This window comes from Lissotriton helveticus, chromosome 2_1 (assembly GCF_964261635.1).
Source record: "Lissotriton helveticus chromosome 2_1, aLisHel1.1, whole genome shotgun sequence".
NCBI classification, from domain to species: Eukaryota; Metazoa; Chordata; class Amphibia; order Caudata; family Salamandridae; genus Lissotriton; species Lissotriton helveticus.
Window position 1 is genome coordinate 95,695,578 of NC_136059.1, and position 26,013 is coordinate 95,721,590.

Here is a 26,013-nt window from a genome sequence, read left to right on the forward strand (position 1 = left end):
TCAAATTTGTGAGTGCGCCTGTAAGCATTAAGTGCTAGAGAGGATGCAAGCCACACACTAATAGGGATGTCCCTGGTCATAACATTAAAACAAGGACCACTGGGTGGTTAGATGAAAGAATGACTGCAGCAGAATTAAGAAAGCAAAGGCAGTTTTTAAACTTACTGTCTGGAAATAGCTTAGTCACTAATGTGGTTCAAAGCCTATTTAGACAAAGGGATTGCCACCCACATGCTCAACAAACTATATGGCTATGCCTGGGTAATTACTCTGGGCAACATTTTAAACTGAGCTACTGCTTACTTTTATATAGGTATGGCCTGTTTGCGCCAATTTTACCTGGAACACTATCACTAAACAAAGATCAGTTTCAAAAAAGCATGGTTTAGCAATCAAAAATTTGTGCAAGACCACTGCTTTCCAGTCAAGCTGAAGTGTACTTGTCCAACATTTGAGAAACTCAAGAATAAACTACTGTAATAAGTAGAACATTGAGAACCCACTACAGCTGGAATCTGGTATCAGGGAGAAGCTTGAATAAGTATCAGTGTGAGACAGAAGCTCACCTTCTTTCAATGACTCCCTGTGTGCGAAGCCAAGATACACATTTGGTCAGATTCCTGATCAGCTCAGGGACGCTCTCCTATATACTGCAGAAAAGAGTCAGTCCACTCATTAGGAGGACATCAGATAACACTGGAGGCAAAATACTTTCTAAAAAGAATGGTCTACAGACTGCACATCTCATCCCTTGAATGGCATGCCACAGAGACCATATGTTTTGGCATTTCAATGTTTTAGAAGTATTGCCATACAACTACATCAGACTTTTGTCTCGTGTAGGATTTCCTGCTGAAACCCACTTATGTGAAACTGCATAGGTAAATGTCATTCTGTTTGTGGGTTTTGAACAAGTTGAGTTCCTCTTGTGATAGGAACATTATTCAATCTGTAAAACAAAATGGAGCAGATTCAGCAGTGCAGTATTTCTGGTTTTAGCACAAAAAAACTACTTCTGTAAGACATCCATTTGCACCACTTGATTTAGTGATATACTTTGAACAGGATAAATATTCCCGTAAGCAAGTCGCACAAGTCAGAATATAAAAAGACAACCTTCGGTTTATTCTTTCTAACAATCACACAGGCCAATTACGCCGAACCCTCCATTAGTCACGGTCAGTTCTCTGGCTTGAACTTGTATTCAAGTAGTAATGTCCACACCCTCCACAAAAGTCATTTTCTGTGTGCACTGCTGCAACGCAACATGACCCAAAGTCCCACACTGGGTCTTCTTTCTTTGAGTCATCAGGTACAGTGGACCAAGGTGAGTTTGTCCTTTGGTGTGCAGAGACATGATTAAAACATCTTTTGTCGACTGGGCAAAATTGCTTCTTTGATGAAAGAGAAGATGAGCAGGATTCCAGAGCGTTTACCCCTCTTCCCTTTTGTGAAGTAGTTGGATACAACATCATCTGTGAAGAGAGAGAGATGTAGGTAATTTAAAGATCTGAACCCAGTGAATTTCTGTTCAGAGCCACTTGCCTAAACCAGGTTAAACAGTGGAAGCACTAAACCAAAACACTTGGTTGCCATTCGCAGTTCCCATCATAAAATGTATGAGAAATCAAGCCCTAAATTATACAGATAATCGTCCACCAGCGCTTGTTAGAAATCGGAATCCGCAAACTTCATAATCAAAAACAGAAATCGGATTGTGTTTAAAGGGACAGTAAAGAACGCCCACTGCATGGTTACTGTAATTATTTTTACATCTGGGATTGACGGTCAGCAATATTACAAAAACAGAGCATTCATACTCTTATTTCCAGCGAGACAATGCAAAGCACTAATTTGCTTTAACTCCTCAAGCAGAAATGCAGTACTTCACAAGAATATACTATCATTGAGAGGCTTCAAAATCAAAATATTTTATGAGAGCCAACATGAAAATGAGTTTCCCCAAAAATTGATGGGTATGAGAAAAATCATGTTGCAGCAAATTCAATTTGAGTTGTGTAAAAGAAAAATGTTGGATATTACCTTTATCAAGGCAGAGGTAAATAAATATGTAGATTTGCAAATTTGGAACAGCGACCCGTTTACTCTATAAAATAATAATAATAATAATAATAATAATTGTCCTGGACTTACCTCCAGGCTGCACAGTGGATGGAAGGACATTTTCACCAGCAGAAAGCGACACAAAAAATGCAAACGGAGTTATCCACAAACAGAATGTGAAGTATGCCAGAACCTGCCAAAAGAAAGATCACTATGAATGGGTAGAAGCAAAAACTTTACTTCTATACGTATAAACCACAGGATAAATGTGACAGCCTAGTTTCAAAACAAATGGCAGCATTTGATGTCACGACTAAGGCTGTGAAAACTGGTTTGTTGTGGCATGTGGGTACGAAATGAGAGGGAACCTAAAGTAGTGTGGCTTGGTTAAAAAATAAAAAATAAAACATGGCGGAATTCACCCGATTCTGCAGTGGCCTCTTCCTGCCTTGCACGATAGGCCTACCTACCGCCACAAGTAAGATACGATTTTTAAGCAAAAGAAACGTGGGACACACTTGCTAGTGGGAGGTTTGCCCTTGGAAGTTAATGTGGTGGGTAGGATCTTTTCACAAATTGTTGACGTTTGCGTGGTTAAAATAGCTGGCAAGTCACACTTCCTTATACTCAAGGCCACTGGAATTATGCGGCAGGGTTGACTAAATCATGTGCCAAGAAAAGGCAAATTATGCGGAATAACAGCACAGCTTTTAATAGTATTCCATTATTTCGGCATTTTTACACATGGTAATACTGACGGGGCAAAGAAGTCCCCTCATTAGTACCAGTTTAACAACCATAAACCGAAACAAGCAACTGAATGATAACCAGTTAACTTTTAGTGCAGCGCCTTTCACTGCATGCACAAACGTCACCTTTTTGGGCAACTATAGATCCCTTTTACTTAGAAACAGATTTTTTGTTAAAATCTGTAGTATAGGCAGCAGATGATAATGCATTATGTGGCAAATACATAATTATGCGAAGAAAGCTGCAGAAACTCACAATTCCAGTGGCCCTGCTCATACTTTCCCCGGAGTTTCCACTTTTCAAAAAGGTGCAGGGATAGTTTTTTTGTGGCCAAGAAACCACTGCGACAAAAAAATGCAGCTGTATAACTTTGCTAAATTCAATGACAACCCGCAGGTCAAAATTTCATGGAGGCGGTTTTTGCCTGTTCCATCTCTACAGTGATATAAACACTCACACATGGATACCGTAGTGTTTAGGGGTGATGAAGAGCATAACCAATGCTAACTGGGGCACCGGTGGCAACTAATTATATGAAGTGATGATGGTATGTAGCTTAAGAGTATAGTGATGGGAGGCAGTTCTGTGAGGATTATGGAAGTCAATGGGGGCAGATATAAGAAACACAGATGGCTTGTAATTCATCGTCAATATTTCCACTGATTTGAATAACTTTTCTAGTAATAGTTGACAAAGTGCAGACTGCAAAGACAACTCTACCTTGTTCAAGTTAATGCAAAGTAACCAAAAGGCCTAAACTTGAAAGGACTACTTCCTATCTTGTTTCCATCCTGCGTGTTAGGTTTTTAGCCAGACAGGCCATTGCTCACCTTTCCTCAACCTGGCATGATTCTCCAAAAGGAAGCCCAGCAATCAGCCATACAATCAAGGGCTTTTCGTAATTTCATAGAAAATTAACTGAATAGGAAATTAAAATGATGTACTGAAGCTTTTAAAAAACGAAAAAGCCTGTTTTACTTCATCGACACACAAGGATATTTTTGTTCTGTCATTCAAGTTGCACAGCAAAGCCAACAGCACGTTAATGTCACTAACATAAGCTGCATAGGTAAATTTGCCTTACCTCTGAAAATGGATAGTATTCCTCTGCAAAGTACTGGAAGGCTAAGTAGTGATTCACCACAACCAACACTGCAAAACAAAAACGAATCTTAAATTAAGAGGCGAAAGGATTAAGGCTTACATTTGTTTATTTGGTGTAAGTCTCTTGCAGCGAATAGCACCATAAAGGTTTTGTCCCTAAACTGACGAGATACTGCTCTGTAGTTTTAGCTGCCCCATAAAAACTTTGATGATCTCAACCCTATTTAAAATAGGCACGGCATTACAAAGGTTAAAAAGACTAGGAGAGAAACACATTAAAAGGACATTTAGATTTTATTTGAGGGATACGGTGGGGTAAATACGTTAACTTTGAGTAGTTTGAATTAATAACTTGTAAGGTAGCAGGGAGGCAAACTTGAAAATTCTACCCATGACATACTGGACTATGCATACAAACTTCAAAATGCAGGTCCATAAGCATCCTGGGTGGCTTAAATCGACCAGGATTTTTTTTTTAATTCCCTCCTGGGAGAACATGCCAGAATGGAAAAAAACGTAAAAGGGGGTCAGAGAGGTGCTCTATATATTTGAAGGAAGTGAATGCTAGAAACTTGCTAATACTTTTATAAACATTCCCACACAACAGTTTTCATGAAAGACATGAGGAAACATTACATTTTATTAATTTGCTGCCTTTTATCGCGAACACCTGTTATTGCGCCGACAGTATAAAAATCCTGTAAGAACAATTGGGGTCCTGCATGAATAGGTCTGTGACCCAACTAGGATCACAAACGTGATTCACAGCAGCTCAACTGAAAACTGTACAGCATCTTGAAAGTTCATTTACACCACTACACCTGGGACCATATAATATGAAGATGACTAAGAGCAAAGTTGTTGAATGCCCAATCCTGTTCATCTAAGAGGCAGCCACAGTGTTTGCCTACATTGGAGTTCAGTAGACATGCTGTGCAAACAAATGTGATTTGGATGTCCAATGGAATTACAGACCATCGGTGAGCCTCTCTCTCTGTAGAGAGCGCCTCCACACAGGTCTTTTATTACTCTGGTCTTGGTTTCTCATGCCTAGGCCGGTCATACCTTTGAGTTGGCAGAAGAAGCGGAGGTGTATCTGATGGTCATTGCATGCCTCCCAGGTGGTCTGGTGTTGCATCTAGCTGCTACAGAGGTGCTAGCTAGATCCCTGAACAGGGCAATTGAGAATATGCCTCAACAGAAAAGTGGGAAAAGAGCTCCTCTCAAAGAAACAAGTAGAAACTATGGAATGGTCAGGTAAAACCAACCTAAACCCAAAAAATAAAGGAATTTACAGATAAGAGAGCTTGCCTAAACTAAGCTGCAGTGTTCTGGAAACTGCCTGGCTAACTCTCTGGTATAGGATGGGATAGGGCAGTCTCTTGAACTCTTTAAAGTGGCAGTGTCAATTTTTTCAAATGCTAAAACCTGTTCCCATAGGGAAATTATTTATTTGATTTTCAGTTTAAAATTCACTCTGGGATTTTGTTTAATTGGCTTCAGAGAACAATGTCCCTGAACACCTATTTTGTTGCCCAAGTCATTATGAAAATCTATTTTAAAGTGTGTATTTGGAAAGCCGCCGGAATGGAGAAGTGCTCTTCCCTCAGGGCTTTGACGTTTGCGCTCTAAAAGTACTCATTTGAACAGCCTTCAAAATTTCTGACTGGGTAACAGACCCTAAAACTGACAAAAATGTCAAAAATGTATCTTACTACATTTTTTTCCTTCATCAATTCAACTGCTAGGTTTTAAATTGTACTGATTTAATTGCCTCAGTGTGTGTGCATATATATATATATATATCTATATCACACTACACTTTATCCATATTACAAGCTACACTTACAACAATTTAGATGTGGAGAATCTTAAATATTTCTATTTTCTAACTAGTAGTATTAATTTCTCTACTGTATATAATTTTCCTTTTGAAAAGATCTGTCTGGATTCTATTCTTACACCGATATATCAGTTATACAATATTAACACACATTACCTTTTGTCGAATGTAATGCCAAACATGCTGTACAATTTGTGGCAGTTTATTATGTTTACTTGGTTGCATTTCCTGTCCCTTCTGTGTTAGGTTATACATTTAATTTGAATCAAAACCACCACTCCTAAATCAGAGAAAGCAGTACTGATTTTAGCAGATTTTTCCAGTGCACCTCACTTGTACACTTCCCTATACCTTGTTTTTTGGTTCCACTAGGGTATGGAAGAGATGTTCTTGCGGACTCAACCACCCTCCTACTTTTCTCCCCAAAGAAAAGACTTGGTAGTCCCCAGTCCGCAATCATCCTAGACATGTACCCGCTTCAGCCTCCCCCTCCTTAGTACAACTGTAGAGGGTAAATTAGTCTGTTACAAAAAGCAGTATAGTATTTTGGCAGTTATTTGCCACAGTTTGTAACAGTACAGTCTTTTGTGCTTAGCAACTTGTATAGTATTTCCATTTTTTTTCTCTCCAGTTTTTGTCTCCAAAGCTCCTCCAATCATTTTTCGTTTATTATAATAGCTATCCCGGAAAATGACCAGACTGCTCTGGTTTCTTTAGAGAGTTTCAAATTGTATTTACTTCTCATCGAATCGGGGAGGACCTCTGGGTGTCCCACTCTTCCAGCCTTTACTGCAACAACGCAATCCCGAATACCAGAGAGGATACTGGACCAGGCATTGTATGTCACCTCCCAATCTGCATTGATTTCAACGTGGGAGAGGTGATCCTGGCTTTTAATGCAAATTTAGGGGGGAAAAGCTCTGGGACCCAACAGCATTCCTGTTGACTTCTATAAATCCAGCCCGTTGCTTTGGGGCCCACTTTTAATCCTGGTTTAAAGGGCTTATTACACACAAGGGTTCACCCAGAGATGGCCGGAATCCATTCTCATTCCTATTTTCAAGAAAGGCGATCGTAATGACCCGGCCTGTTACAGACCCATTTCTTTGTTGGATTCCCTAGTGAAAGTGGCTGGACATGTAGTCCTGAACAGATTGTAGTCGTGGGTGGAGGATTCAGGTGTCATCTCAGAGCTACAGTACGGATTACATCAAGGTCTCGGTACTGTGGAACAGAGTTTGAACCTGAACCTTATAATGGGTAAATACATACAGGCAAAAAGAGGAAGCCTTTTTATGTGTTTCGTTGACTTAAGTTCGGTGTTTGACTGCGCCAATCATCAAAAGTTGTGGCACATCCTTGTGGTCATGGGTGTGGAAACGTCATTAATCAACTTCCTAAAACAGTCTTATTTAGATGCTAGGGTGCGTTATGGTAGAACTGGTGAACTCAGTCATAGTTTCCCTGTTAGGAAGGGTGTCAGGCAGGGTTGCATTTTAGCACCCCTCCTTTTTAATTTTTACATAAACAGCCTAGGGGACACTTTATCAAGGGAATGCCCAGACCTACCCAGATTAGGTAAAAGGACAATTGATGCTCATAAAACAAACCTTTCCAGACTGGTTGAAAGGCTGGCCAATTTTCAGCAATCTGATTGCCCACAATTTCAACCAAACAAAATAAGGCCTTATTTTGGGACCATTTTGTTTGGGACTGTCAGCCAATCAGAATACTTTTGAATCAACTACCTATTACTCGCATGCGGATACCTCCTGCTTGTAATATTTTTCTTCAGTTCCAGACAAGCGGAAAATAATCTCTGAAAAAAGGTGTCTTTTCATAAGTTTACTGAGTACTACAGGAAAAAAATTACCCAGATCAAGTAGCAACATGTTTAAGCTGCGTATGAAATAACTGTATAAATAAAAAACACATTTCAATTTCTGCATTAACTATTTATGGTTATAATTTAAATTTTTTACAAAACAGCAATTTTTTATCTGCAGAGGAAATTTGCATTATCTTTTGCTCGAGCCATTAGTTGAACCTTACCACATGATAGTATGAAGTTTGGAGACGTTAACATGATGAAAGGGAAAGTCCGCAGCAAACCAAAATATACCAAATTTGTAAAGAGGCCAACGCCCACCATCAACGCAGGAAATTTCTCAAACAGGTACAGGCCTATGAGGATTGCTGTAGAAAACTGCAAAGAAGGGAAATACGTGAAATGAGGAAATCCATGAGATTCTTCCAGAACAAAGTACAAATCTTTCGAGAATATCTTTGCTGAACATTTTACCTTCAACACACTTTCAATGGTCACAATGATGCTTTAGGACCAGTTCCATGTCTTGCTGGTGCTCGAATGTACGACCAGGGGATTTGACTTTTTATCTTTCAAAAGTGCCTTTACCTTCCTGTCTGAAAGCTGTATTAGATCGAGCAAGGGCGACTAACTGATGAGTTTAGGTTTTATACCCAGCGTGATATCAAAAAAGCCTCTCAGAACCAAGCTGAGGATAAGTATGAGTCACGGGACTTGGACTTCACATGATTAATTTTACAATCAATAAGAAACTTTATCAGATATCCCACACTTGTGAAGCGCTCAACCCCTGTTCGTTACTATGCCCCACCATACTCAAACAAGCACTCAGAATGGAATAGGGCTCGGATTTGCGAGAGTTTAAGATACTGGCATTGTAAATGACAATGCCTTTTATTTAGGTTTTAAAAACCAAAACATAAATAAAAGGCATTTACAATGGCAATAGCCTAAACTCGTGTAAATGCGAGACCTATTGCATTGAAGATAGGCGCCCTGCTACAGAATAAAGTTTCATAAAGTGTATACTTCAGCAGGGCGCCCGCTTTCGTATTATCAGTACAGATGCCACTTTTTAGAAAAGTGTGAAGACAGTGTTGATAACATGAAGGTGTGTGCCGTGCTGAAGTATAAACTTTATGAAGCTTGATGCTGCACCACGGCACCTGCTTTCATATTATCAACATGGGCGCCGCTCTTTATTAAAGTGTGGTGCCAAGTTGATAATACGAAAGCCGGAGCACTGCTGCAGCATAGAACATGGCGCCTGTGTTGATAATAGTTATGTTATGTTAATTTAATTCTTCTATAGCGCACGGCTACTCCATGGAGCATCCCGGCGATTTGGCGAAGAATATCAGCAAATAAAAACAACCACACAACAGCAAGATGCAGAAACAAAAAAGGAAAAGAGATCTATTTCGTATAGAGCCACGTTTTCAGGTCTTTCCTAAAAACAAAAAGACTGGGAGCCTGCCTCAGGGATAATGGTAGATCATTCCAAGCCTTTGGTGCTAAATAGCGAAACGACCGACCTCCCATTCTTGCACGCCTAATTGCAGGAATTGTCATCATGGACAGACAGGATGACCTCAGGGTCCTGCTAGGTAAATACCGGGAAAGACGTTTTCCAATGTACTTGGGGCCGGTGCCGTGTAAAGCTTTAAAGGCCACGGTCAGGATTTTGAAAAGAATTCTCTTCGAGATAGGTAGCCGGTGTTCAATAAAACAGTGGCACCTGCTCTTCTCGGGAGTCCAAAGATAGCTCGGGCTGCCGAGTTCTGAACTACTTGCAAACGGGTCAAAAGATATTTCGGTAGACCCAGAAAAAGAGCGTTTGCGTAGTCCAGTCGAGAACCAATCAAGGCCTGGACAATTATTTTCCTATGATTGAGTGATACTAAGGGAAGAAATTTCCTCAGCATCCGCAGAATGCCAAAGCATTTTCCTGAAAGACACGAGATGTGGGCGCCTTGCTTAGAGGAAGAATCGGCGGCGGAAAGGAGGAGCGGCGCAGCAAGTTAGTAAAAAATTTAAAAATAAACGTTTTCACACCCAGCAGCCGAAGACCTAAAGTGAAAGTAGACTGTACTTTACCAGTGCGCCCCAGCCTTGAAGGCAGGTGACGCATCAGTAAAGACAACGAATAAGGAGGCAGCATGGATTACAGCAGGTCTTGCAGACAGCGCAAGCGCTGTAGCTCGACCTACAAAATAATACTTCAACATTTAAAGAAACAAATAACCCAAACAACTGATCCACTATCAAACAATGGGAAACTGCTAGCACAACTTCATTAGCTGTGCTCCCAGTGCAACACTTACTTGTGGGTCCTTGCATGTTAGGTCACACATAGATACAGCCAAAGACCACAGAAACATTTAACACAACCAGACTTACCCAGATTATATATTTGATAATTCGGCTAGTAGCCACTGTATATTCTTCAATCAGTTCTGCTAGATAATATAGCCCAGCCGCTAAGCAGGAGAAAAAAAAGGACAATACTTAAACAGTGCATAGATTGAAATGTTGCGTTTAAGTTATGCATCACTGTTTTATAAGTATACATCAAAGCAGGAGACCCAATGAATGAACTGGTCAATAACCTGACTTAAGTACAAACAGGCCCTGGCATTACAAACCGCTCCTGCCTTCACAGCGCTATCGTCTTTGACAATATATTTTTTTATTAAAAAGGTGACCATTATGCATACATGCTCATGTATCATCACACATCTGCCAATAAACGTCATGATGATCAACAGTCCCAGTGTCACCACGCATGGATGCGCAGGTGTCATGAAGCTGCAGCCATTTTGTTCTCATTAATGATAACTTTCCAAGATGGTGGACAACCACTTTTGAGCAGTAAATAAAAACACAAAAAGTCCAATAACCAAGAAAGTGAGCTGTAGCAATTTATGTACAAAGGAGCAACCTGGGCAGCTTCCAGCTCCTCCCTACCCCCCATTTTTTTTTATTTTTTAAAGACGGAGAGGTGGGTGGGAGAAAGGTGTTGGTGGAGGGAAGAGAGGGAGGCGGGCAACGATAGGGGGAAAAAAAAAATCAAAGAAAAAACCCCAAAACAAGCAGACAGGGAAGATATGGGAAGCAACACGGAGGGAGGGGAGAGAAAATCAACAGACGAGCTGGGCAAGTGATTGAGGTGCATCACAGAGCGCTAATAGTGCTGAAAGAAAAGAAACCAGGATTGGCAAATGCAATTGGTTTTACATTTGCTGACAACTATTTGACAGTCAATTTTGTCCTGGTTTTTGAATAAACATTGTTGAGGGAGCTGCTAGGTCCCCACCAAAATAGCAAAGAAAAAAAATAAAGAAAAAAACACAATGGTTGAAAGCAAAAACATTTTTGCTCTTTTAAAAGCACACATCGCCACAGTGGTCCCTGGCTTTAAAGTGGACTACTTTCTGCGCAGATGTGCCCTTGTGAAAGGCCAGGATGCCATCCCTCACTGAATTTAGTCAAATGCTGAAATGACCCATCTAAACATGCTGTAGCGTGCGGAAGAAAAACGTGACAGACCAATGAATGAAGAAAAAACATAAATGTATCACCATACACACTTGTTTTACTAAAAATCAAAATATTTAAAAAGTAGTTCCATAAATGGTAGTTGGGGAGGAACAAAGATAAAGGAGCAACTCCCAACAACAGTAGATGATACCTAAAAAGGCATGGACCCACAGGGACAATACAGATTTGAGTTGGCCAAGTGATCACAAATGGCATTAGTTTGTGAATGCTTGTACCATTCCATTTTAACAGTAACGTTATGGCTACTGTTGTGTTTACTCATTTTAGAGCGTACCCTATTTATGAGCACCGATTTATTAATTGCGACTAGTATATACTGTTTATACTCAGGAACCCTGGTTTTATCTTTGCACTATGTTGCATTAACAATGTATTGTATAGTATAGTGAGAAAGAGTTCTCCCAAATACTTAAAGGTCCAGAGGGGGGAGAGATAAACCAAGCACAAATAAACAGAACCTCAATAAGGACCTATATTTCTTTTTAGCATTGAGTCAATCTTATCATTTTTTAAAACGATGCCAAAAGAGAGAACATATGAATGATTATTTGAACAAGTTTATTAGTATTTTTACATTTTTATAGAAAGGAATTATTTTAACACATTTTTGCAACTGAATTATTCATTGTCGAAACAAACATTAGAATTACTCAATTTACATATGAGCTTTCTTAAAAGACATTAAGAGTGCCCTCTAATAACAGCTAATCTAGTCTTTCATACATACATACAAACATGGCAATCAAACTGTAATCTAGTCTAAAATGACATATATTTCTTCATATACACAAAAAGTAAATTTATACTAAACAAAAAAGACCGGGGGTTCTAGGGACTGGTCCCAGGGACCAGTCCCTAGAACCCCCGGTCGCCGCAACAGCCGACTACGGAAACGGCTCCCTGACGAATATCTTCACGCTGGGGCTATAAATCAAGGAACCCACGATAGCGGATAATAAAGCTTTAAATTAAGCACACAATCAAATACGCACGGAAAAAGTGTCTAAAAAGTGTCTAAACATCTACTACAACATGTAAACAGAGAATCCTGCCACTCACTCGGAAGTGGCTGACCCCGCGCCAACACAGCCTCCAGTATTTAAAAACCGCGGTTCACCGCTTTAGAGTTCTAACGTACCCACCAAAGACTGACCAGGACCTACATTCTGTACCTATAAAGATCAAATTAATCGAAATTAGTTTGATGCCCTCAAACCCTTTTAATATATTGTGTTGTTAATTTGTTGCTTATACTGTCCTTGGCCCTGAGGAAGGTTTCTTACCGAAACGTACGTCGGCCTAACACCAATTGTCATGGATACAAGCTAGTTCACGCCACCATAACTAGATGACCCATACCATCTTGGATTCCTTGTGTATTCCACTTAGTACACCTCACAACTGCCAAATGTATTTGTCTTTTTTGTTTAGTATAAATTTACTTTTTGTGTATATGAAGAAATATATGTCATTTTAGACTAGATTACAGTATGATTGCCATGTTTGTATGTATGTATGAAAGACTAGATTAGCTGTTATTAGAGGGCACTCTTAATGTCTTTTAAGAAAGCTCATATGTAAATTGAGTAATTCTAATGTTTGTTTCGACAATGAATAATTCAGTTGCAAAAATGTGTTAAAATAATTCCTTTCTATAAAAATGTAAAAATACTAATAAACTTGTTCAAATAATCATTCATATGTTCTCTCTTTTGGCATCGTTTTAAAAAATGATAAGATTGACTCAATGCTAAAAAGAAATATAGGTCCTTATTGAGGTTCTGTTTATTTGTGCTTAACAATGTATTGTGCCGTATGTGTTTTTTTTAACTGTTTAACCCCTTCCACGCTGATGACGAGCTCAGCTCGTCATGAGGTACACCGCTCGTACGCTCATGACTAGCTGAGCTCGTCATGAACAAGGGGATTTCGCGATTCTGCGCACAGCGGGAAAACGCGCCGCGCGCATGGGGTTAACCTCATACCTAATCAAATATATTTATATAATAGACAGCACTGCAATCTCTGTATAAAAACAAATTTAAAATCGGTGTGTTTTGATACACCCAGACATCGATTATAAAGAAATTATATCAGAACTCAAATGTAATAATTTATTACAGTTGAGTTCGGATGTCACAATGTCTGCTGCCAGAGACAGCAGCCGAGGGGAAAGGCAGTCAGATCACAAAGCATAATTAAAGAAGCAGTTTAAAGAACATTAACATTTTCTTTCAGCCATTTTATAGCTGCACATTGATGTAAAGAAACGCGCTATTTATGGCAACATGTTTATTTTTTTCACTCCTTGGGTAATTATAGAAAAATAAAGACTCTTCAGACACTTTTCTTCTTTTTTTCACAAAAACTAAACTTGTATTAAACTGCTCTTTAAATCGTTTTGCAACAATCAAACTGCTTTTAAATGGGTTTACTTTTGCACTACAGATTTTATTTTTTATTCTTCATGTTTGCAAACATGCTCCCTTTCAAAGATGCAAGTGTTTTGTGAGAGGTGAGGGTGTGACCATGTATTCTAAGGAATAAAGTATCCCCTGCGCAAAAGATAGGGATATTGCAAGTCACTTCGGAGTTAACTTATAAGAAGTTATATGGTCATGGAACTCCTCAGTGGCTTCAATAGGTGACCTGTGAGGCTCTCAGTCACCTATTATAAACAAGCATTTTCAATGCAATAGGTCTCGCAGTTGTGAGAGTTTGAGCTATTGGCATTGTGCGTGGATGAGTGGCGTTGCGTGGATGAGTGGCGTTGCGTGGGGTTGCGTGTGTGAGTGGTGTTTGGGTGAGTGGCGTTGCGTGGGTGAGTGTGGTGTTGCGTGGATGATAGCGGGCTTGCGTGGGTGTGAGTGGCGTTGCGTGTCTGTAAGTGTTGCTGTGTGGGTGAAAGTGGCACAGAGCCTTTGATGTGGCCACTTACTGATTAGCATTATTAAAATCTGCATGAAAATGTATTTTATTATTACTATTTATTCTTTGCCAAGCACTCATCACTGATCTGGGCAGCAGTCAAAGTGCATAAATAAAAGTAAGTGAACTCTGATCCTGGGGGATTTTGGTAGATGTTTACGTACAGACATACACAATACAACACACATACCTTAAATGGAAAATATAAATGCAACTTACCTTTATCTGTCGGGAAAAAAAATTGGGTAGGAAAACTAGTTTGGTTAATGCAATCACTTTAGGCCCCTGCATGCTACAAGCGGGGACGCATTTTTAGTTTGAAGAATGTGATAAGCTGAAGGAGGAGGGGGTGCGAGGGATGAGGGAACACGGCCTGGGGGAAGCTGGCTGGGGAGGGGGAGGAGAAATGCAAGGAAGTTAGGGGAGGAGAAGCCGCAGAGCGCACGCGGGCGAAGCCCTTTGATGTGCTGTGCGGCAAATGGAGGGAGGCTGATGCGCGTTCATGTTTGAACACGTGGTTCACATGAACTGCATGAAAACGCCATGAAAACGCCAGCAAAAAGCTGGTGGTTTCATGAGCATTTTCAGCACTTGAATTCTCATACCTCAATGCGCTTGCGCGCATTTAAGGTCACGAGACCTAAAAATATATATTTATCCGCTCAACTATAATAACTTATTACAGTTGAGTTCTGATGTCACAATCCTAGAGCCAGCAGTTGAGGAGAACGATACGTCAGGTGCCTAAGCATAATCAAAGCAGTACTTTAAAGGATGGGAACAAAATGTAGCTTTTCTTTCTTCTGCTCCATTTCTGTCTAGCTGGGACAAGTAGAAATGAGATATTTATGGCAACATGTTTGGTTTTGCACTCCTAAGGTAATTATAAAAAGGTTAAAATCTTTCTGCAGGTTTCTACACATTCCGATAAATGGTGCCTTTTTTATGGCAAATTAAAAAGAATAGAATATATTTTCAACAAATATCTGCAATATAGGAGTGATTCCCCTGTTCAAACAGGCACCAAAGAAACATCTTGCCGTTCTGCATTTCCGAGGCTCCCGCTAGATCGCGAGGAATCTGCGACACAGGACACTGACTTCCAGACGTCTCCAAGGCAGACACGAGTCCCCAGCAAAGCTGAGACCTGTAGCCATCACAAGAGACATGGGACCAGAACTCCTGGACATCCAGCACATTTGCTAGTGCATAGACTTCCCGAGCTTTCCCAAAGTTGTGCATTGGGCTACTGGTAGTCCAAGCCCTGAGCACCTTTTGCATCGAAGATTGTGCGCCTACACTCCACGAGTGTTCCGTGGGTCAGCTTTTAACATTTCTGCTTGAGGTGCCTTCGCGATCCCTGGTCCGTTGACTGGTGGGTCCCCACGAAGGTAACTTCTACTTCTTGGGCTTTCCTGGTTGCTCCAGACGTGCCCAGACTCTCCTCCAAAGGGAGTGTCCCTCAGACCTTGCTGGTCTGCACCAAAGCCAATATTTACTTCCTGCGTGGGTTGCTGTTGCCAAGGCTTGTTGGGTCCAATCCGTATACCGAAGCTGCAGCACTCGACATTCTTCGTGGAACAGCTCGATTCCAGCTCCTGGTTGTTGTCGACGCCTCCTGGACCTCGTGGCTGAAGAGTCAAGCTTCACCTACATCACCTTAGAGCACCAGACATCGGCTGGCTTCTTCTCGACGCCTTCCTAGTCACTGGCTGGTGACCCAGACTTTGTCCCCTCTGCTTTCAGGTTCTTCAGATCTCCGATCCACCCTTGGATCCATCCAGACACTTTATCTTGTCGCCTGCAGCACATCTTTGCAGCCCTCCATAGGAAACGACGACGAAACCCGACACGAAAAGACACCTGGGTGAGGTAACACGAGTACTTTGGTGCTCCCGTGGGTCTTGATTCTCGAAGTGTCCAGTACTGAAAGGGTTCTACTGTAGTCCACTCCCAAGTGTCCTTATTCTTTAAATCTGTAACTTTAACTTTCTCCATACAAGTCAATGGTGATTCGCGGCCGTGTTTAGACACTGCACGCGTCCCCCGTGGGTCTCCTGCGTCCCTCCCTTGGGTGGTTCCTGGTTGCCCCTGCGGTTCTACAGGTCCTATGCCTTGTCTCAATGTTCACAGCGGTACTTATACCACTTTCCTAGTATATGGTTTGCGAGGCCACTAGGGCAAAACACATACTGTGCTAATTTACTGTGTGCTAATTGTTTCTGTATTGATATATATATATATTTTTTTTTTATTACCTACTGGCGGTCGCCAGTAGGTAGTTGTAGTTATAGTTAGGATTGATTTCCATAGGGAAATCGCAACATTCTATTGGGAATAACTTTGGCGCCGGTTGAGGAATCTGCCTGAATTTTTCAGCAACTTTGCCTCGCGGCGCTCCAGTCCTTCCCTGAAAGTTTGGGGGGATTCGTCAAGCGGGAGCCGAGATAAAAGGGGGGTCCCAAAACGTGTTTTCCCCATGTTAATTTCCATAGGGCGGTCGGTTGCACTTTTAGCTCTAACGGCTGAATGGATTTTCACCAAACTTGGCAAAATTGTAGGGACTGGTAGCCCGGTGTGCCTTTGCTATGTCTCAATATATGTGCTCCAGAGGATTTAGAGTAATTTAGGTTCAAAAAAATTTATCTATAGCCGCGCCCCGGTACGCGCACCGGGGAGCGCTCCGGGCGCGCCACGCGACTTGCGCACGGAAAGCTGAATGGCTCTCGGGTGTCTGTAAACATTCAAAACAGTCCGGAGCGGCCGCCATCTTGTGTCTCGGTAGGATTGAGACACAAGAGGTGGTAAAAACAAAGGGGGAAATAACCAAAAGGGGGCAGGGTAGACCCCCCGTGACCCCCTAGGTTTGATGTGGGGGTCATAAGAGGCCCCACCACAAAAAAAAAAAAAAAAAAAAAAAATAAAATCGATTTTCACGGGGGGAACACCCGGTACGCGCACCGGTGCGCGTACCGGGGAGCGTACCCTGGAGAAAAAACAATGACAGACTTCTTTACAAATGTAGCATTTTTTAATACATTGGAGGTAGTTCTTTTTCATTTTTTTTTTTAGAACACAGCTCTTTGATGAGAATTGGAGGTAGCTCTGAAAAGAACTTTTGTTTTTCTTCTTTTTAACAAAAACAGGGAACTGGAAACAGCTCAACAGGAGCCAAAAAAAAAAATAATTAGGCCTGGGGATGGCAGCGGTGGTTCTAGAGAGCTCGAACCATGAGTGCGACACTTTGCTCCCCATAGCAAAGAAGATGGTCACATTTTCGGCATTTTAATATAGCCTGATTAAAAGCAGGCTGAATATTTGGTATCATCTCCTGCTCACGCCGACGCACAGAAGGTGTTGCTCCACCGGTAGAAATAGAGGCACCATCCCTGGGAGCCTCTCGTGCCAGAGCCCTGACACTCTCCCGTGCACAGTTCTGAGGATGTTTCCTTGACACGTGGCGTATCATCGTCCAGTTCCCGAAGCTGTATTTTTTCTGGGATTTCCTCTCGATAAAATGGTGTGGCATATTTTACACTCCACCTTTGGAGCATTTACCTTCTCCCCCTCTGGAATTTTGAAAAATTTCCAAATGAAATGTTCCTTCACAGTTCGTTCAGGAACCTCCTCATTAATGAAATCATCAGTCTCATCACTGCTGCTGGATGCTCTTGCAGCCATGATAATAGAAGTAAATATGACACAGGTGCCAAAAACAGGTCTTGCACTCACAAAAGTGAAACAAGAAGTGAAGGAAATGGGTGGGGATTTCAGTCTTTGTAAAAAAAAAAAAAAAGTTAGGAACTAATGAAAAGTGTTATTTTCAAGTCACATGATCCGGGCTTTCATCATTTGGAAACCAAAACTGATCTTCACCAATAAAAAGTGTTATTTTCAGATCACATGACCCGGCGCGCTTACGCTACGCGCCCCGGGGTGCGCAGCGTAAGCGCGTCAGGACATTGCGCGATCGTATGCGCCCGCGTGCTTCCCGGTGCGCTTATGCAGTGCGTCATACGACGCATCACGCGGCTACGCGAAACGTCACGATGTTGTTTTCGTTCGCGGGAATAGCGCTAACGGGACGCTCCCCGGTACGCGCCCCGGGGCGCGCCGTAATATTGCGCTTACCCGTGCGTTCACCGGTACGCGCCCCGGAAGCGCCCCAGGGCAAAAAAAACAAAAACATTACATAATGGGGCTCCCCATTCCACGACGCATTGATTTTAAAATTCTGATCCTGACATTTCGGGCTATACATGGAATTGGCCCGTTATACCTGAGAAAGCGTCTCAAAATTTCTGTCTCAGCTAGACATCTTAGATCCAATAATCTGCGTCTGCTGACGGTTCCCAGATTCAAGCTTTCTCGGACTGGCGGCAGATCTTTCACCGTCACTGCCGCCAAGCTCTGGAACAGTCTTCCCCTTGACCTCAGGTTTTGTGAATCTGAGCCAATCTTCCGCAGCAAACTTAAGACCTGGTTGTTCACTAAGCGATAGGATCGGGCTCGATCAAATCAAATTATCGCTTTCTCAGTCCCTCTTTGTGATATGATTCTGGTTTCTCTTTATGGGGATAATCATGTAATTTTAGCGCCGGGACACCTCCGTCGGAGGTAGCTGTGCGCTCTATAAACTTCATAAATAAATAAATTATACAATATAAAATTAGTTTTAAAAAATATTACTTTTCATACCTATAGAGATTTGCTATTAAAAAACCATTGAAATTCACTGAAAAAACCATAGGTTTCACACCAGTTATAGTTAGGAATTAGCATTTAAAAAACCTATTACATTCCCTGAAAAAACCATAGGTTTCACACCAGTTATAGTTAGCTGGAAATTTTACTGGCATAAAACCAATGAAATTCCCACGTTATAGTTAGTTGGACTCACTATAACTTGCGCGTGCAATGCACTGCTGATGACGTCACATATTACATCACTCATGACATGGTCAGTGACATCACTCATGACATCACTGATGACACCATCCAGTGAATGTGTGTCTTTCTGAAAAATAAATATTAGTGAGTAATGTTTAAATATTTAAATATATGTATTATTGTTTCACTTTCTGTATAAGTGGCTGCATGGGTTGGTGAGTAGGTACATGTGTATGTATATGGGTTATTAGATGTTTTTCTTAGTATCAGTATGAGTGTTTGTATGGTTTGGTGGGGGTATTACTTAGGACATCGATGCATGAATGACTGACTCTCTTTGTAGAGCTCTAGAGCAATTACCAATTTTGACCCTAAATACCCTGTTGCACGACATTTTAGAGAACAACATTTCTCGAATGTTAAAAATTTAAGTTTCATCATTTTGGAACAGATAACAAAGAACCCAAGAGGGGGGTAACAGGGTGTTAAAATTACGCCAGAGGGAGTCAAAGCTCATTATTGAGTTCCAGAGCAAGGCCCCTGGAGGCCTGAATCAAGATGAGGAATTAGCCGTGCATTTAAAGATTTAATGCAGTTTAATATGTAATCTGTATAACATGCATGTCTCTCCGTCGTTCTTCCATACCTTAGAGATGGTTTTTTAGTCCTATGTTTGATATATGGATTGATGTACTGTGACATCAATGTGTTTTTAATCAAATGATGTATTTGTTTATATTTCAGGAGTAAGAGAGGGGGCCCACTTTATCTGCACTTCATGGGATCTCTCCCCTTCTCTGCCTCCATCACATGGGCACTTTTTGCTGGAAACCTTGGTACTCTGATGGACGGTAACTGAATATGAACTCACTTGGTTGGGTATTGGGCACTGGCCATTACCCACACTTTACCTATGTGTGTCTCTTGATACAGGACTCTTTTGGAACCTTAGGGCACTGGCCAATATGAGGTTAATTTATTTATTTTTCATGACTTATTTCCCTTCTGGGGTGTTGTTTACGTGGACACTAGTGATGTTGGGAACCTACATTCAGTTTCACACGCATTTAATGTGAGAATGGGAGGGGGCACGGCAGTTTCAACAGCGTGGTTGTATTGCAGAAGTTGCCCCATGACATCACAACATGGTTCAAACATAATATGTTTCTCACGCTATTGAATTAACGGACTTCGGTTTGAGAACCTTAGAATCTTCTGAGACACACGTATGTTTTTGGAACGTTTTTGAACCTACATTCAGTTTCACACGCATTTAGTGTGAGAATGGGAGGGGTCACGGCAGTTTCAACAGCGTGGTTGTATTGCAGAAGTTGCCCCATGACATCACAACATGGTTCAAACATAATGTGTTTCTCACGCTATTGAATTAACTGTATTGGTGAGTGAATGGATATCTCAGTGCTACATGTCAAAGTAAGTACATATGTAAAACACAGTACATGTGAGAGTTTACATATATAAATAACTGTGCATAAGAGCCAGTGAATGTGTGAGTGGCTGTATGGATCATTGTGAACTTGTATCAGGGATTGTATAAGAGAGTAAATATGTGTTAGTATATGTTTGAATAAGTAAGGTGTGTATAACTGTATAGTTGAGGAAATGAAGGTGTGATTTATTCTTTGCATGACTGACTAGGTGTGTGAGTAACTCCATGGATGAGTGACAGTCTGTGAGTGTCTGTTTACACTGAGTGTATCTAAGGTTATATTAGAGTCTGAAGAGGTTCATCGTATTATCACATGAATGATGTCAATTGACATGTCAATTGACATGTCAATTGACATGTCAAATGACATGTCAAATGAGGTCATCAGCGATGTCATCAGCGATGTCATCAGCAATGTCATCAGCAATGTCATCAGCAATGTCATCAGCAATGTCATCAGCAATGTCATCAGCAATGTCATCAGCGATGTCATCAGCAATGTCATCAGCAATGTCATCAGCAATGTCATCAGCAATGTCATCAGCAATGTCATCAGCAATGTCACTGACCATGTCATGAATGATGTAATATGTGACATGATCAGCAGTGGATTGCGGGTGCGCGATATATAGTTAGTGCAACTAACTATATATGCGAATTTCAATGTGACATGATCAGCAGTGGATTGCGGGTGCGCGATATATAGTTAGTGCAACTAACTATATATGCGAATTTCAATGGTTTTGTGTGAGTAAAATAAGGTTTTGTAAATGCTAATTCCTAACTATATATGGTCTATAACCTATGGTTTTTTCAGTGAATATATATATATATATATATTTGCTGCTCCTCACGCACCGGTATGCGCGGCACTCGCAGGCGGGTGCTGACACGCGAGGGTGCTCTCGCAAGTCTATTGCCGCTCTCTGCTCCCAAAGTGGAATCTCCTCCACAAGAATAAATCACTCATGGGGGCCGTTTGAATCGTTTATTGGATCAAAACCAGCAACCTCTGTGGAGGAGATTCCACTTTGGGAGCAGAGAGCGGCAATATATATATATATATATATATATATATATATATATATATATATATATATATATATATATATATATATATATATACATATATACATACATACATATATATATATATATATACATACATACACACACACATACACACACATACATACACACATACATACACACATATATACACACATATATACACACATACACACACAGGCAGGTTCCCCGCTGAAACGAGTCTCTCTTCTGATCAGGGTCATTGGAGGCCCATGACAATAAAGACTTGCTGCAGATTTTATCTACTTTGTGTGCGTGCCCTCTTCTTGTTATGCTCGAAGTTGGATTTGGTGGAGAGAACGAACACACACACACACACACACACACACAACACCCTACCTGGTGTGGTTCTCCTTTCATTTGGTCATTCAAGTGATTATAGACTGGTAAAACAAGCTGCTTTACATTCCTTCAAGCCTTAGCCTGAAGGCTGCTCTTGACAGCTATCACTAGGATAGCTTTCTATAAGGTTGTCTTTAAACTTTCCATCAATAAGGGGTCATTTGGACTGGTGCAAGGTGCCCACTAGAATAGTGGACAGCATATGCCAGGCTACCTTTTCACAGGCAGCGGCGCAGTACAAGAAATGAAAAGTGCAAAGTGCTGCTTTTACAAAGATCACAGGAGCCAAGAGATCCATGTATACGTTTTACTTCGAGCTTCGTACAAAACGAGCAGGGCAGCTAGGACGAAACAACTGCCCACATTTAAGGAGATACATTCCACCCCTACATCTCACCCCTACATCCCTTCCAACCTTCCACTCAAGAAGCACCAGCCAGACCAAACATCTTTCTCCTATACAAAATAACACTTAAAAACAATACAATATTATGTGGAAAACAATCAATCTTATCCTTTAAAACAATTAAGAAATTTTCTAGTAGAATAAATCTTCACATTATATAGTCAAGCAACCACACAGCTGTTTTCCTCTCCTTCAGAGTACTTGTAAACACCCGGGTCCGGTTATCAGAACCACCGCTGAGTTGCTTCTCGCTTACATCCAAATTCTTCATGCTGCGTGTACCCACTGGTCCTCTTTGTATGGCCACTTCTCTTTATTCCACCATTTACCATCCTCCAACCGGACAACACTCCTTCACACATACCATTTTCTTGGGAAATTAACATTTTGAATTCCCATTGGTAATTATACCAGGCAATCTTACTCTCACCCAATCCCCTTCCTTGGTGCACCTTACTCTCATAGATATATTTCCTTTGCGTATCCACTTGTTTCTTCCACAAACGCCTTTTTTCCCCCCACTGATACTTTCAAACCATTCATCCACAGATACATTTGCTGCCTTCCTTCCCTGGAGTATAAAGCAAAACGAAACATTCCTATAGTCGCACTGAAAGTCGTACGCAACTCCCACACTAAATCTTCCAATTCTACTTCCTTTTTCAACTCTAAACCATTAACCAATGACAACTGTATATTATCCTTGAATACACGATTGCACCTTTCTACCAAACCGTTGCTCATGGGATGGTACAGAGAAGTAGTCACATGATTATCCCTAGTTTTTTTTACGTGAATTGCATGCCATGGTCCGTAACTAATTCAGGGAGGGGGCCCCGCCCTGCATTAAAAAAAAAATCACGTAAAAATGTTACCACTTCCCAGTGTTGGCTGACATGCCAAACCTTACCTCTGGTCAAAGAGAAGAATAGTCTACTAACACCAGATCTATGGCTCTCTTTCAGCATATTCATGGTCCCAATGATGTCCACACCCAGTTTGACCCACAGTTTCTCTGGCACAGGCACCGCTTCCATCAGACAAAGCACCATCACATATGACCCATCGCTCACAGCACACGCTACACATACTGTCTCCTATCGAATGTTAGACCTCCCTGTCCAATCCAGGCCACCAAAACGTGTCCCGATTCTCCCCTTCAGAGGTATCATGCTTACACGTTCCCTTATGAGCCAACTTTAATACCATTCCTCGCACACCTTGAGGCACCACTAGTACACTGGCAGTCTAAAAACACCATCTGACATACTAAATTCCTCAAAAACCTCCTTGTACATTTTCAGAGCATCCGGAACCTTTTCCCTTGACCATTCTTTATCCAACAAAGTTAACTCATGTAGCACCTTGTCCTGTTTTACTGCTTCTTTCCATTCTTCTTTCCTTATACACTGCTTCTCATCCGTCATGATACCTACCACCACACAAAAATCATCTTTGTCCTCCTCTACACCTAACACAATGGTCAAACAGGATAGCAAAAATATTTTCCCACATGCCACAGACTCTAGCTTAAATTGAAATTCCTGTTGCCTGTAAGGTCCTTTGGCAATCCTAGGAGTCGCCTAAAAGGCTCCCAGAGTGGAGAATAAATGGAACAAAGGTTTGTAGTCCATTCGTAATGTTAAGTCGAAACCCCAAAGATACTTCCCAAAATAATTCACATCCCACTAACACACTAGGGCTTCACGCTCAATGACAGAGTATGTGGCTTCAGCTCCCCATAATGCAGGTGATGCAAATGCCACCACTTCATCCTAGACATTTCTTAACTGCAATAGAGCACCCAAACCGTATTGACTCGTATCAGTCACCGATATGCTTGGATCATGTGTATCAAACTGCTTAAGTGTTATAGCATCTGCAACTTCTTTTATAACACAATTCTTTCTCTACCTCTACTGTCCACTCAAATCGGACTTTTTAACAATGGCCTCATTCTTTTCATCCTCAGCCCACTTTGGTACAATCCTTGTGTAAAGTTCTAGCATCCCAACATTTTTTCATAAATGATCCTTATTCTGCCGAGCAGGATAATCCTTAATGGCTTTTATCAAGCTTTCTTTTGCTTTTACACCTTTTTCTGATACCCTGCGACACTGGTGACACCTAATTGGCACTTACTCTCGTTCAACGTGACCCCTTTATCCTTCAAAATAGCTAAAACTGATGCCAAAAACTAGTCATGTTCCACCCCATCCGCCACAAAAACCAATGTATCATCCAGGAAGCATTTCACCTTGTCAACACCCTTAAACATGGTCTCAATCACATGTTGAAACACGGACGAGGTTGAAACTAACCCAAAGGCATGCATTTGAACCTAAATGCCCCATTAGGTGGGACAAAGGACGTCAAATGACGAGAGTTCCTGTGCAGCACAATCTGATAGTATTGGGAAGACAAATGAGCATAGTAAAAACTTTTGCCCCTTTAAGCATGGTCTGCATGATATTGGGTAGAAGAGGTCCATCAACCCATATCCTCTCAAGTCGCTATACATCCTCAAAGTACCATTAGGCTACCTGGCCAAAAACACTGGAGAAAGCTCCTCCGAACTCTATGGGTTCTATTGCATTCTGTTGACATAACTTCTCCAGTTCTTCTCTCAACTCCTCCCTCATGGCAATGAGGACAATCATTGCCTTGTGGACAACTGCTTCCACTCCTGATTTTAATTGAATCTGAAGGATGAAACCTTTACTTTTACCCAATCTACCACCAAAGACTTCTGGAAAGACTTCCATCCAGGCCCACTTCTCTTCAGATATCTGTCCCACCAGATCCTTCCACAATATATCTTGCTCAAGGCTGTTGGGATCGAGCAGGATATCCAGTTCCTTCCCAACCCAATAAATTTGAACCATCTACTGCTACATACACTGTACCCTCCGCCTTATTCCATTTAAAATGTAATCTTGCACCAATCTCCACCACTTCAATGACCTTGCCACCTTATGCTACCGATTTCACCCTGGACTTTAACTGTACAATGTGTAATCTTTCCCGTTCTTTCACACTTGATGTGAACAAAAAACTAGTCTCTGCCATCTTATTTATGTTCATTCTGTTGATCTCAGTTACACAATCACGATCCCCAATAGCATTTCACTCATTAATGACTTCCTTGTTCTCAAACGAGAGTTGGTCCTGTTCCTTTTCACCACCATGAGTACTACACTACCCTAATCTGAATTAGTTTGACAGTCCAGATCAGGACTGTTTCTCACAATATTTACAGTTGTTCAACCTTTTCCTCTTCTTGTCCTACTTTGCTCTACACACTTTCATTAGGTGTCCCTTTCCTCTTATTTTTTTACTCTTGACACACCGCTTAACCATAGCAGGACACAACTGAGAATTCTCTACATGGTTTTTACTCCCACAGCAATAACACTCAAGAGGTTTTTTTATTTCTTCAAAAGAGGGCCATTTTTTTCTTTTTTCCCATTGTCTTGAGACTGCAATACATGCACCTGCGTATTCACACATCTGTTCCATGAATTTAGCATTTCCTTCAATACCACTTGCAATTTCTATAGCTTTGTCTAAAGGAAAGTTATCGATAGTTGATTTTTCTTCGACTTTTTACTACTAGATTTTTCCACTACCTGGTCTGAATCACCTCATCTTCAAACACTTTAAAGTATGTTGCAGCCAGAAGTCAAAGATCACCAAAACAAATTTCTACAGATTCTCCCAGCAACTGATGCCTTCTGTAAAATGTATGTTGTTCCGTT

General features: G+C 41.2%; 1 protein-coding gene across 1 annotated transcript in view; it reads right to left on the minus strand.

The window, feature by feature from the left end:
* Positions 1-1,104: 1,104 nt before the first annotated feature.
* Positions 1,105-26,013, minus strand: part of TEX261 (testis expressed 261) — a 78,180-nt gene continuing 53,271 nt past the window's right edge. The window contains exons 2-6 of the mRNA XM_078674538.1: positions 9,990-10,069; positions 7,814-7,967; positions 3,899-3,966; positions 2,155-2,257; positions 1,105-1,475 (exon numbers count right to left, since the gene is read on the minus strand). Coding sequence (XP_078530664.1) covers positions 1,360-1,475; positions 2,155-2,257; positions 3,899-3,966; positions 7,814-7,967; positions 9,990-10,069 — 521 coding nt within the window. The 3' untranslated portion in view covers positions 1,105-1,359. The remainder of the gene's footprint in view (positions 1,476-2,154; positions 2,258-3,898; positions 3,967-7,813; positions 7,968-9,989; positions 10,070-26,013) is intronic.